At 37.3% G+C, this 19,720-nt stretch overlaps 1 protein-coding gene across 3 annotated transcripts in view; it reads left to right on the top strand.

Moving 5' to 3' along the window:
- TRIP11 (thyroid hormone receptor interactor 11) overlaps positions 1-19,720 on the top strand; it is a 66,901-nt gene that overhangs the window by 2,799 nt on the left and 44,382 nt on the right. The window contains exons 2-7 of one of the 3 annotated variants that reach the window (XM_045807598.2): positions 2,580-2,638; positions 8,328-8,438; positions 11,628-11,906; positions 14,334-14,402; positions 16,722-16,887; positions 18,587-18,952. In XM_045807598.2, the coding sequence (XP_045663554.2) occupies positions 2,580-2,638; positions 8,328-8,438; positions 11,628-11,906; positions 14,334-14,402; positions 16,722-16,887; positions 18,587-18,952 (1,050 nt within the window). Of the gene's footprint in view, positions 1-2,576; positions 2,639-8,327; positions 8,439-11,627; positions 11,907-14,333; positions 14,403-16,721; positions 16,888-18,586; positions 18,953-19,720 lie in introns of all 3 variants that reach the window. The other 2 variants (XM_045807597.2, XM_045807599.2) reach the window with 2 other exon arrangements.

The following is a 19,720-nucleotide window of genomic DNA, read 5'->3' as shown; positions in this document are numbered from 1 at the left end:
TTTGGCACTTTCCTTGGTACATAGTAGATGCTCAGTTAAAAAAAAATTGCTGAGAATTAAAAATCTGCAAAGTTGCTTAGTGCTTTTATTATTTCCCTTTCTATTAAAATAGAACTTGCTTAACACCTAATTTATTGATTTTGTAAATCATTTAAAGGGTCAGAGTACAGTTCATTTATTCATTTAACAAGTATTTATTGAGCATCTATCCTGTGCCGGCAGTGAACAAGATAACAGTTCCAAAATAGCACTCTTGGTACAGCTTGAAGATTATCCATATTTGCAATATCAGAAAGTTGCTCTTGTACCAAAAACTGTGCTGATTTATTCAGGGTTAGGAACTGGGCTTTTCAGTTAGACATAGGTTGAGATCCCACTTCCATGCATTATAGGTTGTGGGTGTTTGGCAAATTCTTAAGTACTTGACCTCTATAAAGCAGTTTCCTTATCTGTTAAATAGATATAATCATACCTGTCATGGGGTTGGAAGGATTAAATGAAATCATAAGTATAAAATGCCTAGCAGGTAAGCATTAATAAAGAGTAGCTGTTGTTTCTGTTTTCCCTCAGCAAGGAAGAATTTTTTGGTCTGCTTAACATCTCCCTGTTATTCTTAAAAAGACAAGGGTGTTTTTTTTTTGGAGGGAGGTAAGAGAGGAGGGCTGCATAAACCTATTTTTATCCCTCTTTGAAACAATTTCTGCTTCTAACAATGACCCTCCTAAACAGACTAGATTATAATTTGTTCTTTTCTGAGTAGCAATTAGACTATCCTGTCAGAGTTTCAAGCAAGATGTATAAACAACCACAGAAGCAACCGCACCTGGTGATTTTCAAAACAAGAAAAGTGGGTTTGTCACTATTCTTTATTGGATGTCACTTGTATTTTCTTTTGATTTAAACTGTAAATCAGAGAAGTTCTTTCTTTTTTTTTCCTTAGAGTAGTTCTTTGGTATTAAAATGCTGTGACTAATGAAAAATACTAGCACCTAGAAAAAGATCTTATCTGATGATGATCTTTTTTTTTTTTTTTTTAAGATTTTATTTATTTATTTGACAGAGAGAGACAGTGAGAGAGGGAACACTAGCAAGGGGAGTGTGAGAGGGAGAAGCATGCTTCCCGCTGAGCAGGGAGCCGAACTTGGGGCTCGATCCCAGAACGCTGGGATCATGACCTGAGCCGAAGGTAGATACTTAACAGCTGAGCCACCCAGGCGCCCCGGATGATGATGTTCTGGTAGCATCAACAGAGCTGAGTTCTGGCCCTGTTTTTTGTTTTTTTAAATTTTTAAAAATTATTATTTTTTTAAGTAAACTCTGCACCCAACATAGGGCTTGAACTCACGACCCCAAGATCAAGAGTCGCACACTCCACCGGCTGAGCCAGCCAGGCGCTCCGTTTCTGACTCTCCTTCTAAATGAAAGTGTACAAGAGCAGACTGAGCTCATTCCCATTTTATTTATTTATTTATTTTTTAAAGATTTTATTTATTTATTTGACAGAGACAGCCAGTGAGAGAGGGAATACAAGCAGGGGGAGTGGGAGAGGGAGAAGCAGGCTTCCAGCGGAGGAGCCTGATGTGGGGCTCGATCCCATAACGCCGGGATCACGCCCTGAGCCGAAGGCAGACGCTTTAACCACTGTGCCACCCAGGCGCCCCCCTCATTCCCATTTTAGATAGACAGTGCCCACATTACTTGACGTAAATGTTCTTTTAGTGCATTTTCATTCTTTATTTAGGGGTCATTATTATTTGATAGTATTGGGAGCAGAAGTTAGAAATTAAGGCCTAGGGGCGCCTGGGTGGCACAGCGGTTAAGCGTCTGCCTTCGGCTCAGGGCGTGATCCTGGCGATCTGGGATCGAGCCCCACAACAGGCTCCTCCGCTATGAGCCTGCTTCTTCCTCTCCCACTCCCCCTGCTTGTGTTCCCTCTCTCGCTGGCTGTCTCTATCTCTGTCAAATAAATAAATAAAAGCTTTAAAAAAAAAAAAAAGAAATTAAGGCCTAAACCCCAGTTGTATAAGTTTCATCTGAAATTAAACTAAGCCCACAGAGAGAGATTTAATTTGTACAACTCAATTTTCCACAATAAAATTTTAATGAACACGTCCAAGGCGGAAATGTAGATGTCCTACCTAGGTACAGAAGATAGGCAAAAAGAATGCCTTACGTGACGATGAAGCACATATGTGGCAATAGGAAATTGTGATAAAAATCAAGTGGCATATGTCTTCTGAGTTTGTTCTCACATCAGCATACCATTCTGTTGAAAGCTCAGTGAAATATATGTACTTTAAAATACCTGTTTAGGGGCGCCTGGGTGGCACAGCGGTTAAGCGTCTGCCTTCGGCTCAGGGCGTGATCCTGGCGTTATGGGATCGAGCCCCACATCGGGCTCCTCCGCTATGAGCCTGCTTCTTCCTCTCCCACTCCCCCTGCTTGTGTTCCCTCTCTCGCTGGCTGTCTCTCTCTGTCGAATAAATAAAAATAAAATCTTTAAAAAAATAAAATAAAATACCTGTTTATTCACATGGTATTGATTATACATTCAGTATATGCTGTTTCTTTCGTAGCAGAATTACCTAATTCTAGAAGAAAGGAAATTGAAGCCATTCATACAATCTTGAGATCAGAGGTAAGGAAAATTAAAGACTGTTACTGAACTTAGATTTTTTTCTTTTTTGAAGGCATGACAGTAACTTATACTGTTTTTCAGTTCTCTCTTTTTACTGCACTGCTTAACACTTTTATCTTTTCCCCTTTATCCCAGTTCTTTTTCAGTGTTATCGTCATCTTTTAGATGAAGAATATATTTACATGTTACTCCACTTTGCTGTTTAATATTCCCGTCTCTGCTTTTATATGCTGGAAGTCGGCAAATGGCCTAGTGTAGAAATACTAGTGGCAACAATTTATCAAGGAATTACCATGTTCTGACAGTGTGGTCAATTGTAGTGGCACTTTTATTGAAGTATAATATGAAGAACACAGTTGTTTAATCTAGACCTTTTTAATCTGCTAACAAAAAAGTGTGATATTTGTACACAAAGAAATTAAGAGTTATAGGTATAACTAATTTTACCATTTTTCCCCCATTGTTAGTCAGTGCCTCTTGGTGACTACCTCTGGACATTGTTCTTAATGGGGATGAGGAGAACTTGGGAAGGGTTCGAAGGAAAGCCATAAAGAAAATGAAATGATTTAAAATGGGATCTGTTGTCTAGTACTAATGACACTCAACTATTTAGCCTTTGGATAAGAACAGTGAGGAAACACTTAATATTTCATTAAGAGATATTTTTAAAAGACTGTGGTAAGCATGTTTTCCTCTCTGCTAAGCCCATAAACAGAGAAAATGGAATTTAAAATATCAGAAAATATTTACTGACAAGCATTATTGAACTCTGGCCCAGATTACCAAGGTGGCTGTAGAGGGACCTCTCAAGAGGGACTGTCGTGGTATTCTGTCTCAATTCCAGATGGCAGTTTGGTGACAGCTGAGATGTTAAGTATAATTGCCTAATAAATTGATGCTTCAGTGACAGATGAACTTAATAACTTCTTTCTTTGTGCGGCTGTGATAGAAAATTTTTCCACTAATCCCTAAAGAAATCCTTGAGAAGGCACTCATTAATTAGTGCAGGCCAACCCAGAAAAATTAAATGGCAGAGATGTGTGTAGTGGCATTAATTTAGGTAAATTCGCCAGTGTCCATTTGGGGGAAAAAAGTAAATAGGGTGAACCTGCTTAGTGAATGTCTGCTCTCTATTGAGCTCGAGAAGGGAGAGAGAACTCTTCTGTCCCTCTATTGATCTCACTTCTAATCTCTCATGGGATTAAGGCAAGCATGATTCTAGTGTTTAGAAATATTTTTGGTATTATGCATCCCCAAATGAAAAGCTGCCTTCCTCATTTGATGCTTATTCACAGTAGCTTGAGCTACTCACGTGCTAGAGGAAAAGAGACTGTTGGATTTCCCAAGGACTTTGTTTTCTTTTCTTTTTTTTTAAAGATTTTATTTATTTGATAGCGAGACAGCCAGTGAGAGAGGGAACACAAGCAGGGGGAGTGGGAGAGGAAGAAGCAGGCTCCCAGCGGAGGAGCCTGATGCGGGGCTTGATCCCAGGACTCTGGGATCACGCCCTGAGCCGAAGGCAGACGCCCAACGACTGAGCCACCCAGGCGCCCCAACCAAGGACTTTGTTTTCTAAGGTGACTTTGATTCTTGCTGTGTGTCAGCACAAAACACTTCATACCCTCACCCCTCCATGACTATGTAATAAGGGAATAAGGTGAAGCTATGATTGAAGCCATCAGGAAACTAAAAAATATGAAATTCTACTTAGAAAGTCTTAGATTTTATTTATTTATCTATTTTCTCTATTTTAGAGAGAGAAAGAGCAAGAGTGGAGGAGGAGGGGCAGAAGGAGAGGGAGAGAGAATCTCAAATAGGCTCTGAGCTGTGGAGCTCAATCCCTCAACCCTGAGATCATGACCTGAGCCAAAACCAAGAGTCAGATGCTTAACCAACTGAGCCACCCAGGCAGCCCTATTTAGAAAGTTTTAGTATAGACAGAGGGCATTATGTTTTCCAGAGGAAATTAGATTTGCTTACAGACATTAATATTTGAAGCTGACTGAGTTATTAGGTTTCTTCAATTTAACCCTCTGTGCAAGAAAAAGTCTCATCACATTTACCATCTGGATCCAATGAACTCTTTAATGTTTTATATTAAATCATTTTGTAAGTAATTTACAAAAGTAGGAATAAAGTGATCATGAAAAACTTTATTAGAGATTTTAGTAACTTATTTATGGCAAGTCTGTATTTGTATTCCATATATCTCTGGTTTTGAAAACATATATACTCAAAATAGACATGTTCTTTGAATGCAGTTAACTGCTTTTTAACTCTTATGCATGAACTGAAATGCATGTTATTTTGTAAATACTGATTCCAGATTTCAGTTACATCTCTACTAGGTTTCAGCTGATCATGATTTCTGGTTCTTCTTGTGTCATTAAAAACCAATATTTTTGAAAACTTTAATGGCTCATTATTTTGTTGGAGAGACGATGACTGTCATCTTTGCGTCGTAATTACAAAGCCAATTTGTAAATATCAATTAGATTTATAAATACCAATTAGATATATAAATACCAGTTAGAATGATCAGTCCACTGAATTTTTTTCACTTTATGTCATCTTTTTCTTCCCAGTCACCTTTGTATACACACCTGCCTACAGCATTTGTCCACATATGAACTATATCAAGTAAATGTTGGTGTACAAATATCATTTATAGTGAACGAATACCGTCACGTAGCCATTTAGTAAGGTGGGATGGCTCAGATCCTTGTCACAAAATATTGTGAGGTAAAATCTTTTCCTGTTGAATTACTAACTTGATGAGAACACCGTATTTCTTTTTTGTTCTTAGAAATATATTGTTCACTCATCAATTTTGGAATTTGAGAAAATTCCTCTAGGATATTGTTATTTGAAGACTTGGCTGGAATTTTTCCTCTACAACCAGCTCACCCCAACCATCAGACTCTGGAATGCTGTTTTCTGTCTCTTCACATTTGTCTTCTAAGTTGTCTTAATAATTGTGAAATGTTTTCCTCTGTTGGTTTTCTTTTCTTTGTGGAAACAAAAATTCTGAATTTTCAGATGTGTTCGGTGAAAGCAAAAACCAACAGAACCAAAAAGACACTACAAAGTGGGTGTCTCTAGCTTTTTCCTTTTTAAAAGGTGGTACAGTACTTTGGGCACTGTAGTCAGAAAACTGGTTATTTCACTATTGGGTCATTCTTCTGGGTGATTCTGTCAGTCTTTTTTTTCTTATTATTTAAGACTTTTTTTTAAACTTGAGAATAATCGGTGAATAATGATAAAATAATTTTTAGGATGATAAAATATCAAAATGTTTCAAAGACAGAAAAAACAAGGTCATTATAATCTTGTGAATATTCTTAGATTTATAAAGGGCTCAATGTCCTTTTATGGTAATTGCAAGATAGAATGAGTTTTATTTTACTTTATTATATTATTTATTTTGAAGATTTTTATTTTATATTTGCTCCCAGCGTGGGGCTCGAACCCACAACTTCGAGATCAAGAGTTGCATGCTCCACAAACTGAGCTAGCCAGGCGCTCCAAGTTTTATTTTATTTAAAAAATAGGTAATTTGGGGCGCCTGGGTGGCACAGCGGTTAAGCGTCTGCCTTCGGCTCAGGGTGTGATCCCGGTGTTGTGGGATTGAGCCCCACATCAGGCTCCTCCGCTATGAGCCTGCTTCTTCCTCTCCCATTCCCCCTGCTTGTGTTCCCTCTCTCGCTGGCTGTCTCTCTCCCTGTCAAATAAATAAATAAAATCTTTAAAAAAAAAGTAATTTTTCTCTGTTTGTTGGAGGACGTCTAAGAATAAGTCTCAAGTATCTGTCCTTACAGATAGTTAGGACTGCTCAGAAAAGAAATTCAGTAAGTAAAGTTGGTCCCAGGAGACCTTGATGGCATAATAGGGGTTGAGCAGGATGGAATAATTTAAGGATATGAGAATCTCATGGATTTCAAGGGCAGAAATTGTAACCAGATTTTAGAAAGGGGAGGCAAGCAGAACTTCAGACCACCAGGGATTTGCCTCTCATTTTTACTTTCTCTGTTCTTTATGTGTGTTTATTCACTTTTCTATCACATCAGACAAGCCCTCCTGGTTCCATAGTCCATGTAATAGAAAATGTGGCCACTGACAAGTGATGTTATAGATCAGCCACATGAAGAGAATCTGTCCTTCATGTACTTTGTCAACCTTTGTGACTCTCACATGGCTAGGGAGGTGAGGGCAGACAAGCAGTTAGGTATTGGCCACATCGGAAGTTTTCAAGTTCTAGTTATTAAACAGAGTTCAACAAATAGCCTTAGTTATTTTTATCTGGAAAAGCCTAGAGTGGACTTTTATGACTGGGTTTTGACTTCATTATATCGTGTTGCTTCAGTTACATTTGGTGTTTTTCATGTTAAAAGTTCACAGAAAGCCATGCAAAAGCCACCAATAGGATAGAAGGTAATTAGTTGTGTGGGCCTGTGTCTTATTCCTTTTTCTTCAAATAACCAAAATCTGTATTAGATTTCTGGAGACAGACTCCCAAACTAGGGTTTATGTTTATTCCTTTGATTTTTTTCTCTGTGTGTTCATATACTCTCCCTGGATCATAATTTTCACGTCTGTTGATGTAAGAAATTCCTAGACTCTAAGAAAAAAGGTGACATTCTCAAAGTGAAAAAGTCTTCACCTTCTAGCAGGAACTTTTTTCCCCACCACATGTGTCACCTTTCTCTCAGTTTTCATTGTTAAACTGTGTTTATAGATATATTAGTAGGATTCTTAGTAAATTATCTGTAATAATTTGTAAATTCTTTTGCAAAAAGCTTTAGTGCCCAGTTATCTTGCTCCATAATGTCCTTATTCACTTAAGCTTAAGGAATGATAATAGGTTAAGGTAATTTAATATTTGAGTACATAGAATTTAAGTAAATTTGTTTAAGATTTAGTTGAGAGAGTCGCATGCGCACTAGCATGAGTGGGGGAGAGGCAGAGGGAGAGAACCTTTCAAGCAGACTCCCTGCTGAGCCAAAACCAAGTTGGACGATTAACTGAGCCACCCAGGTGCCCCAAAATTTAAGTAAAATTGTAAACATATTTTCCAAAATCTTAAAACAAAAGACTATGATACGTAGATTCATTGAATTAGAGTATTTTGTGTACTTCTAACTAGTTTTTGAACTGAACTCTAGTATGGTTTTCAGATTGGAGTTCTCAGAGTTGCCTCAGGAGCCTGGCAGTTAGGCAGACAGGTTAATATGAAGCTTTGGCCTCCTGTCTGTACTTCAGTGAGAAGTCTTTTTAAAAAAATTTCTTTTAGAAACTTGTGTTTGGGAAGAAAACAAAAGTTGAAACAGTGATCTAGTTTATTCATTAATCAGACACATATTGCCTATTATATGCTAGACTCTGGATATGCAGAGATGGGGGAATCATTGATCATTGGCTTTTCTTAGCAGAAATCAAACTGAACAAGATTTTTTTTGTAAACTTTGGTTCAGAATTTTGCATAGTCTCTATAAACATGCTTTTTGCACTTGTAGCTTTAATTAAAACTGTATTTCAAAGGCTGGAATTCTGTCTGAGAACTTCTATATTTTATATCTTTTTCTGTATAAAGTGATACGTTTTTCATGATGTCATGCACATAACTGTTACTAACGTTTTACTTTTATTTTTTTTATTTTATTGTTGAAAATGCTTTTTTCTTTGTTTCTAGAATGAGAGACTCAAAAAACTTTGTACTGATTTAGAAGAGAAGCATGAAGCATCAGAGCTTCAAATAAAGCAGCAATCTACAAGTTATCGAAATCAACTACAACAAAAGGAGGTAAAAGTTACTACAGTTCATATTTATTTTCTTGTAATGTTTTTAGGAAGGTTTTTAAGATTTATAAATCAAGCTATAACAGATCCATAAAAATATTGAAAGGATGGTGAGGTTAGTAATTCCCAACTCAGTTTAATACCACTATTTTACCAACAACTCTAAGCTTTTCTGTTGAATTTATATTTTATAAGCTAACCTTTACTTCCTACTTTCCAAAAGAGAAAAACTCTTTCAATAAAGTACCTTTAAGCATCTGTTGCTTATAATTTCTGATTTTATGAAACCTAATTTTTCCTCTGTTTACTTAAAATTGTGAATCAGTGTGATCATTGCTAATGACATTTCATTTATAAAAATGATTTTGACTACCAGTGTTCGTATATTATTGAATTGGCATTTATTTGACTTTCCTTGGAAAAACAGAATACTAAGCATATTAAGTTGACTTACATTGTTGTATAAATATTTTTTCCCTTTAATTTGTTAGAAATGTTGGAATTGGCTTATTTTTTCTTTGCCATGCTGGTAATATATATTATATAATTTAAATAGCTTTATAATGAGTCCTTAAAATATAGACTATGTCTCTATTTCATTTTGTTATTGAATTATCTTCAGTGTTTAGTACATAAATGGAATTCAGTAAAAACTTCTATTGAATTGAGCTATTTCTTATTTTATTATCCAGATCATTTCGGTTTTCTTTACAGTTTGTTGATTAAATATTCATTTCTACCATAACTTCATATATGAGTTTTCTTTTTTAAAGATTTATTTATTTTTATCACTTCTTGGCCTTTTGGCTAAGATCAAGTGTAAAGATGTATTTATTTTAGAGAGAGGGAGAGAGAGAAAGCGAGCATGTGTGTGGGGGGGCAGATGGAGAGGAAGAGACAGAATCTCAAGAAGACTCCACATTGAGCATGGAGCCTGGCTGTGCTTGAACTCACAACCCTGAAATCATGACCTGAACCGAAACCAGAAGTCGGATGCTCAACCGACTGAGCCACCCAGGCATCCCCATATATGAGTTTTTAAAATTTAGATGCATCGATTTTTAGTTCTTTCAGTAACAGATGAAAAATAAAAGCAAGCCACATTAAAGAGAAATATATTTAAAGAAGAGCTTAAATTTCCAATCTGTTAGGAATTGATTTCATAAAATACAATAAAAATAAATTACTACAAAAATAAAATGAATATAAAAAAAGAAAATTACAAGTTCAAGTTAAAGCTTAAAGCCCACTTTTTAAAAAGATTTGACAGATTATAAAATTGCTCTGTCAAATTGTTTTAAAAGACCTTAAGCCTTACTCTTTAAACTTCTGGACTTGTCATGGACTGGTAGTAAACATTTATGCATTCAGTCCACAGACGACACTTTGATCCCCACTGACTTACAGTAATATTACAGTAGTGCAGTAGTTCCCACCCAGGGGTTTACAGGTGAATCATCTGTGATATTTTAAAAAAATACACACATTTACATCCTCTAAGAGTTCTGATTTTGGTGTACTGGGAAGGGGCCCTGGTATTGGTATTTTTTAGTAACTCCATAGGTGATTCTGATGCTTACATCCTAATTCAAAACACTGCTGTGGAAAATTTGGAATTCTGTTTTCTACATGACTATTGATATTAGAGGGCAAATTAATCATTTTAGTTTGGAGATGCCTCTTTGTTATTAGCTTGCATTTTTTAAACTCAATAACTTTACATAAATACCAGTTTTATAGTGAGAACTTTCTTTGTATTAAAGCTACGCTTGAAAAGAATTTTGGATTTCAGTATTTTTACTAGAATGAAAGATAATACATGAATATACTTAAGATCTGCTGTTTTCTGCCCTCATTATGATGTTCATATTCCCCAGGGATGCTATTTACCTCAGGTCATTTATGGGCAAATGAATGAAATGTGTGCGTTACTATACTCTTTTTTTTTAGAGAAGGGGTTCTGGTACGAGAAACCTGTTTGTTATGACACTTGACATAATTATGTTTGGTTTTTGTTTGTCTAATTGCTGGGCTTTACATGTATAGAAATATTGTTACTGTTCGGCTAACTCCCAGTATCATATTCTTCGTTGTGGCAGGGTGTCTTCTGGGGTAGGTATTTTACAGAAAGCTTATCTCAATTCTCCCTAGCTTACTCACTTTTATATTTTGAGTAATCTCTCACTGAGAATGGATATGGGATTATGGTGAATCCGTACATTCGTAATTTCTTTTGGACAATGAGTTGGTATTGCTGGCCCTTCCTTAGTCAAAACTGCACTGAGGGCTTCAGAATTTTTATACTGCTCTTTTCCTGTATAAAGTCAAATTTTCACTGGCTCCTTTTTGCCAGGGCTAAAGCCAAGGCCTCTTTCATTATATGATTTCTTTCTAAGACTCAAAGGCTAATAATAACCACAGGCTCACTGTTATCTAAGAATGGATTAATAAAGCATTCTTCCAGCTGTTGTACAGACCAATACAAAGTTACTCCTGATTCATCGTGCATTTTTTTTATTTATTTATTTATTTATTTTTAAGATTTTATTTATTCATTCGACAGAGAGAGAGACAGCCAGCGAGAGAGGGAACACAAGCAGGGGGAGTGGGAGAGGAAGAAGCAGGCTCATAGCGGAGGAGCCTGATGTGGGGCTCGATCCCATAACGCCGGGATCACGCCCTGAGCCGAAGGCAGACGCTTAACCGCTGTGCCACCCAGGCGCCCCTCATCGTGCATTTTAAACCTAAAATCCGTCATATAAGTAACATAAGACTATTCCAGCAGATGCTCCAAAGAAACTTTCTAATACACAGACTGCTGCAGCTTTCATTTTCCTATCACTTATGGTTTGATAATACAAATAGAACCCTTGGAAATTGTCTATACTACCTGATACATAGAAGATAGTAAACCCATGTTTAACTGAGAATTTCGTTGCCATAGTTAACACAGTGAGTGAGATATTCTGATCTTTGTACTGTTTGAAACATTGTCCCTGCTTTAACTGGTAATCATGTTTGGTTTTTAAATAAAAATGTTCTGGTTGGGGTGTTATAGAAGACTTGGATTCAGCTGAGTTACCATCATTGGATAATCATAAACTATTATAACTTTCAATGTTCTGAGTCTATAAAGACGTCAGTATGGTTCTTTTAAAGTGCCTTCTCTAAAATACAGATTGTAAATGTGTAGGTAGAAATCAGCCATCTTAAAGCAAGACAGATGGCCCTGCAGGATCAGCTGCTGAAGCTGCAGGCGGCTGCTCAGGCCACACCGTCAGGAGCTGGCGGTGTACCGGCAGCCCCTGCGCCCTCACCATTCGGCTACCGTGTCAGTCACCATGCTTCAGCTTTCCACGACGATGACATGGACTTCAGTGACATAATTTCATCACAACAAGAAATAAACAGGTTGTCAAACGAAGTTTCAAGACTTGAGTCTGAAGTTGGTCATTGGAGGCATATTGCTCAGGTAGGTAAAATTATGAGTCTTTGAAAACTATTAGTGAGGACAAATGGTGGTTCTCTATGTAGCGCTTTTGGTATCAAAAAGAATCCTGGACTAGGAAATGGAAAACCTGTGTTCTAATTCTGCCAGTGATTTTCTGAGTGATTTTGGTCAGGTCATTTTTCTTTCTCAGCCTCCGTTTCCCCCTCTATAAAATATTTGGAAGAAATTTTCAAAGAAATTGAGAGCTCGGGCACCCGGGTGGCTCAGTGGATTAAGCATTTGCCTTTGGCTCAGGTCATGATCCTGGGGATCCTGGGATCAAGTCCCGCATCAGGGATTCTTCTTCTCCTTCTGCCTGCCACTCCCCGTTTATACTCTCTCTCTGCCAAGTGAAGAAATAAGATCTTTAATAAAAAAAAAAAAAAATTGAGAGCAACAGAACCATGTTTTAAAATAAAAAGTTACAAGTCCAGGACTTAAAAGAGATAAAAATGGAGTTGCTATGGTTGAACTAGCATCTTTTCCCCTGGAGTCCCTGAGGCTTCTTTGATGGCAACTCCAGGGCTCCAAGACCCCAGATTTGAAACTACTTGCGTAGATGTTCTCTGAGGTTCTAAGTGTAAAATGAAAATTTGATCATTGGTATAAAACACGTTAAACAAACTTTTGTGTTTTTTTTTGTGCATTAGAAATTTAAATCCTTGCTATTTGGGGCATAAACTTTCTTTCAAGGAAAACTTTTCACCTTATATATCAGATTCTACATATTATTTACGTCAGTTGACGTGAGACCCAAAGGAAACTGGAACATGGTACATTTGGATTTCATTTCATCAGTGTAGAGAAAAAGTATATAAATAAAGAAATTATTTTCTTTTTGTAAGTGCGATCTAGTTATATAAAGGAGAAACCCTACTAACTAAAACTATCTTTTTGCTTCCCAAGTTGCTAGACATTCCCGATATCCAAAATAGATCTTAGAATGACCAGTTTGTCCATCTTATCTCAAAATGTAGTAGTTCTTAAAGTACTATAAAATTGTAGAGTTTGTGTCCTACCATTAGAGATGAGGATTTTGTACCCTATTTAGAGCCTTGGAAATTGCATTCAAACAAGTAAGTACCTCAGGTGATTCTGATACACATTTTAGGAAACAGTGCCTAGGATAAGATTTCATAGGGAAGAGGTGTATTTTTGGTGTGTGTATTTAAGCATATCTTGAATATTTACTATATTATAGACCTGTAGTAGCGTATAAAGGTAGAAAAGGCATAATTGGGATCTTTCAGGGGACTTAAGTTTTTAGCAAGCCATAGTAAAACTTAATTTGTGTTTTATTTTACAAGATGTTTCTATCTGTACTATCCTAATATATATTAATCTTCGTAACCATGTGAGGTATTCATTACCTGTTTTACGGATAAGCAAAGTAAAAGTTTTAATACACTTACTGTCGAAGTAATTAAGTTGTAATTCAAACAGGCATCTTTTGACTTCAAATCCTGTGTTCCTTTTTTTATTCAGACAGCAACTTTTGGTTCCTTAACACATGATGTAATAAATGTTAATAAAGATAAATGGACAACATTTGGCTTTGAATGTGAAGAGAAGAATCCAAAAGTTCTTTTAATTGTCAAACCAAAGGTTATTTTGTATTGAGGTAGAGATCTTCTGGGTAAAATCATTTTAAAAAGATTTTAACTGGATTATTACTAGAATTAATGTTAGGTAACTTTCCATTTTAGAAATTTCCTTTTAGAAAGCTGCTTGATTGTCATCGAATTTAGATTTTTGTTAAGCTAAGTAAAATATTCTCTGGTGTTTTCCTTCTTCACGTTGGTTATTTTGTGAAAGTGTCTCCCTAATTAGTTAACAAACTCTAGATAATTATGTTTTGGGTTTTTTTTTTTTAGAAGGAGAGAGTTGTGGGAGGGGCAGAGGGAGAGAGAGACTCTCAAGCAGGCTTCACGTTCATTGAGGAGCCTGACTTGGGGCTCGATCTCACAACCCTGAGATCATGACCTGTGCTGAAATCAAGAGTCAGATGCTTAACTGACTGAGCCTAGATGCCCTTTGAAAATTATCTTTTATTTGTTGTGTATTACTCACAATTGGACTGGGTTCTTTAAAAGGTGCTTGGCACTCTTTAATCAGAACTTGTCTGGGAAATATCCCTTTTAAAGATTTTTTTTTTTTTAAGATTTTATTTATTAGAGAGAAAAAGCAGGGGGAGGGGGAGGGAGAAGCAGACTCCCTGCTGAGTAGGAAGCCTGACGCGGCGCTCGATTCCAGGACCCCAGGATCATGACCTGAGCTGAAGGCAGATGCTTAATCGACTGAGCCACCTAGGTGCCCCTGAAAAATATTTTTTAATAAAAGTAGTTTGTGACTATCTCTTTTACAAGAAAACCAATACAATTATTTTCTAATTCTGTTTTTCTGATCTAGACTTCTAAACCACAAGGATCAAATAGCTCCGATCAAAGCGAAATCTGCCAACTACAAAGTATCATTAAGGTAAGGAGGTTGTTGGAACAATGGCTATTTTCTTCTTAAGATTTTATTTATTTATTTGAGAGAGAGAGACAGAAGGAGCTAGGGGAGAGGCAAAGGGACAGGGAGAAGCAGACACCCGGTTGAGCAGGGAGCCCAACATGGGGCTTGATCCAGGACCCTGGGATCATGACCTGAGCCGAAGGCACTTAACTGACTGAGCCACCCAGGCGCCCTGAAACAATGGCTATTATACATCTAAAATTTGCTTATTAGAAGTAGAATCTAAGTCTGGGGCACCTGGGTGGCTCAGTCAGTAAGCGTCTGCCTTCTGTTTGGGTCGTGATCCCATGAGCCCTGTGTGGGGCTTCCTGCTCAGCAGGGAGTCCACTTCTCCCTCTCTCTCTGCCTGCTGCTCCCTTTGTTTGTGCATGCACACAGTCTCTCTCTCTCACACTCTCTCTCTAATAAATGAATAAAAATCTTTAAAAAGTGTAAGTCTAATAGAAGGCTCAGTTATAAAACATTATATAGATTGTGATTGTTTCTTTTTACCATTTTGTATTTTCATCCTTTATAACAGATATATAAAAATCTCTTTACAAAATCATTTGGTTTTGAACATTTTTTTTTTTAAGATTTTTTATTTATTTATTCGACAGAGATAGAGACAGCCAGCGAGAGAGGGAACACAAGCAGGGGGAGTGGGAGAGGAAGAAGCAGGCTCATAGCGGAGGAGCCTGATGTGGGGCTCGATCCCATAACGCAGGATCACGCCCTGAGCTGAAGGCAGACGCTTAACTGCTGTGCCACCCAGGCGCCCCTGAACATTTTTTTAAGTATTTTATATTTCATTAGTCTCTATTTGATATTGCATCTTGTAAAATTGTCTTTTTTTTTTTTTTTTAAGATTTTGTTTATTAGAGAGTGACTAGGAGGGAGAGGGAGAGAGAATCTGAAGTAGACTCTGCACTGAGTACAGAGCCCAACATGAGGCTTGATCCCATGACCCTGAGATCATGACCTGAGCTGAAATCAAAGAGTGGGATGATTAACCAACCGAGCCACTGAGGCACCCCAAAGTGGTCTTTATTAAAACATTTCTGAGGTTGCTGAAGTGTCAGGATTTAGGGTTAAAAGATACTGACAAAATAATATGTTAATACTTTTCATTGTAAATAATTATTTTCCCTTAATGGTAGAGTTTTGCTATTTTGTGCCAGTTATTATTTCTTTCAAGGAAAGTCTTAGTTATGTAATTTTATCATTTGGCAATGAATTGTTTTTAGTGTATAAATTATTGTCAGGTATATGGGGCAGCTGGGTGGTTCAGTTAAGTGTCTGCCTTCAGCTCACGTCATGATCCCAAGGTCCTGGATTGAGCCCCATGTTGGGCTCCCTGTTCAGTGGAGAGTCTGCTTCTCTCGCTCGCTCTGCTCCTCCCCCCACCCACCCCACTTGTACTCTCTTGTGCGTGCTTGCTCGCTCTCTCTCAAATAAATAACATTTTTCGTTTTTGGTTTTATTATCATTACAATACTAACATGGGTGGGGTCCCAAGTCAAACTTGTGTTTGAATCCTGACGCTACTATTTACCAGCTGTCATACTTTGAGCAAGTTGCGTCATCTTTCCAAGCTGCCGTTTTATCATCAGTATAGTAGGTTTCATAATACCTTCCTTGTAGGGTCGTTCTAAGGTTGCCAAGTGCTGGCACATAAATAAGTGCACAGGACTAAAGAATAACTTTACTTGTCTCCTCAGGAAATAGAAGCTAATTTATTGATTCGGATTCTTTGTCACAAGCAACCAAAACCATCTCTGGCTAAGTAAAGCAAACGAGGATTTCCTAGAAGGACCCAGGGTAGTCTCTCCCTAGGATTGGAAGAAGAATTGAGCATTCTGGTCTTGGGCAGGACAGGAGTGGGAATAGCATCAGGGATCTAGATAGTGGGACACAGTGGACAGACTTTTCTGGGAGCAGCAATCACAATGCTTGTGGTCCTAACAATTTCCCTTTTTGAAAGACTAAGCTCAAGATCTAGATTCCTAGGAGAGAGACTGGTGGTGTCAACTTGGATAGCAAGATATTTTTACTCCTCTTTTGTTTCATTTTTTTTTCTTGCTGGTATTCTCTCATTAAAATAGAAAAACTGTTCTTAAGACCCAAGAAAGGAAACGGTAGAATTTTGCAGAATTGTCCAGATTTGGGGCCTGATTTAAATTCTTTACAGCCTTAGCGTGTTCAGAGAATTATTTTTAATGCAGACTTTTGCACAACGATAAAATGGCTTAGGTATGTCATTGATTATAAATGTAGTTAACCTTGTTTTTATTTTTCAAGGAACTCAAAAAGACTCGAAGTCAGGAAATAGATGACCATCAACATGAAATGTCCGTTTTACAGAATGCACATCAACAGAAATTGACAGAAATCAGTCGTCGGCATCGGGAAGAATTAAGTGACTATGAAGAACGAATTGAAGAACTAGAAAACCTGTTACAACAAGGTTGTTAGTTGTTTTTGTTTTTGTTTTTTTAAGATTTTATTTATTTATTTATTTGAGAGAGTGAGAGAACACGAGCAGGGGGAAGGGCAGAGGGAGAAGCAGGCTCCTGCTGAGCAGAGAACCTAAACTTGGGGCTTAATCCCAGGATCCGGAGATCATGACCCGAGCTGAAGGCAGCCGCTTAATCAAGCTGAGCTACCCAGGTGCCCCATGGTTGTTAGTTTTATTAATTTAATGGATTAGATGATGTAATTAAATGACAAACCTAGTACTGTAAGACCCAACACACTGATGTAAACTTGGGCTACATTCTAAAGAATGAGCGAATGACTAGTTCTGTTCATCTGCCTGAAATTTGCAATGGCATCACTGTTTTGAGATTATGCAGAAATGGAAAGGTCCTTTTGCAGTTGTGGCAAATAGTTATAATACATAGATTTCTTTGCAATACATAGATTTCTTTGCATTGTTCGGTGACGATACATTGGTAATACATGACTAGAAATATTTTCACTTTCTTTCAAACTCATATACATGGGTGTTTTATTTAAAATTGCTTTATTATGGGGGTGCCTGGCTGGCTCAGTCAGTGGAGTGTGTAACTCTTGATCTTAGGGTCATGAGTTTGAGCCCCACACTGTGGATAGAGATTACTTTTAAAAAAATCTAAAATAAAAATGCTTGATTTTGGTAATTTAACTTATTAAAAAACTTTCTTTTCATAACAAAATTGAGAAGGAAGTACAGAGATTTCCCATATACCCCTGCCCTGACACATGCATAGCCACCGCAACTATTACCATTACTCATCAGAGTGGTGTATTTTTTACCAAAGAGGAACCTACATTGACAGATCATGATCCCTCAGAGTGTGTACTTTACCTTAGGGTTCACTCTTGGTGTTGTACATTCTCTGGGTTTGGACAGATGTATGATACATATTCATCATTATAATATACAGAGTAGTTTCAGTGCTCTAAAAATCCTTTATGTTCTGCCTACTCACCTCCCACCCACCCTCCCCCACAATCTTTTTATTGTCTCTATTGGTTTGCCTTTTCCAGAACGTCACAGTATGTAGCCTTTTCAGATTGATTTATTTAACTTAGTAATGTGCATTTGAGTTTCCTCCCATGTTTTTTCATGGCTTGACACCTCAATTCTTTTTAATGCTGAGTAGTATTCTGTTGCCTGGATGTACCACAGTTTATCCATTTACCTACTGAAGGACATCTTTGCTTCCAAGTTTTGGCAGTTACGAATAAAGCTGCTGTAAATATCATTGCTCAGGTTTTCATGTGAGTAAGACTTTTCAGTTCCTTTGAGTAAATACCAGGGAGTGCAATTGCTGATCATATAATAAGGGTGTGTTTTGTTAGAGACTGCTGAATGGTCTTCTGAAAGTGGCTCTACTGTTTTTGCATTTTGCCAGCAATGAATGGGAGTTCTTACTGCTCCACATCCCGCCAGCATTTGGTGTGTGAGTGTTCTGAATTTTGGCCATTTTAGTAGGAGGGTAATGATCTCATTATCAATAATTTATTATTTATTATCAATTTATTATCAATAATCTCGTTGTCTTAACTTTTTAAGATATTTCACGTTCTCGAGTCTGTTAAATCTCTTAGTTGTGTATAGCAAGCTATTTAACTCTCGGTAGTTGACATTTGCTGTCCTTGATTTTCTGTTTATGTTCTAGGTGGCTCAGGAATTGTAATAACTGATCACTCGAAAATCCATGAGATGCAAAAAACCATACAGGATCTACAAAATGAAAAAGTAGCATCTGTAAAAAAAATTGAAGAACTTGAGGATAAAATAAAAGACATAAATAAAAAATTATCTTCTGCAGAAAATGACAGAGATATTTTGAGGAAGGAACAAGAACGCTTAAATGTTGAAAACAGACAAATAACAGAAGAATGTGAAAGCTTGAAATTGGAATGTAGTAAATTGCAGCCCGATGCTGTGAAGCAGAGTGATCCTGTGACAGAAAAAGAACGAATCCTTCCCCAGAGTACGTTGGTGGAAGAGGAGGTCCTCAGACTGCAGCAAGCACTGTCTGGTATAAAATGTTTAGAACTTATTTATGATTGGTGGTTTATTGCATATACTAGTTCTTAGAGACAAACAGAGTACTTATGGAAATGGAGTATTCATGTAATTGACTGTGTAGAAGTTGTATAGAACTGTTTGGTTTTGGATTCAGTGCCATAATTAATGGGGCACAAATAGGGATTTTCTACTAAAAAGGCTTCATTGTTGGCTGGATGTCTCTCAACCTCCCTTTCTCATCCTTTAAGTAGTTACATGGAGTTCATTGATGTAGGAAGCCATGTAGATTTCTGAGAAATGTATATGTAGCTATTTATTGGGAGGAGGTATGGGCCTACTTCTGTTAGTCTGCATAGAACCAGATACTTTCTGGAACTCTAGGTTTCAGACTGTCCGATTAGGGAATGCAGCCTGCCTTTTTCACAATTCTGTATTCCCTTTTGAAATGATGTCCTCTATCTAAACAGACATGAGAGTGATAAGAGCCATAGGTCCTTCACCATTTCCCATGCTCAAGATGATATTTAGTTATCCGTGTTCTGTGTTAGAAAAAGCAAGTTCATAAAGGAAATAGGCCAAACACTGGTGTTCATTCATGCTAGGAAAACATAATGGGAGCTCTTAGCTGTGAAGATGTATTTTATTTTATACTTTTGTCTTCTCACAATATAAAGTCTCACTTTATAAACTGATTCATTGCTGCCCTGGAGGTTTCTAGCCCCCCACGCCCTTGGCTAGTTGTTTATCGTGAGCTCCTGACCAGAATGGCCAACTCCAT

Source organism: Ursus americanus, chromosome 26, assembly GCF_024610735.1.
Source record: "Ursus americanus isolate L20-20 chromosome 26, mUrsAme1.1.p, whole genome shotgun sequence".
NCBI classification, from domain to species: Eukaryota; Metazoa; Chordata; class Mammalia; order Carnivora; family Ursidae; genus Ursus; species Ursus americanus.
This window is presented reverse-complemented; position numbering and strand designations above follow the sequence as displayed.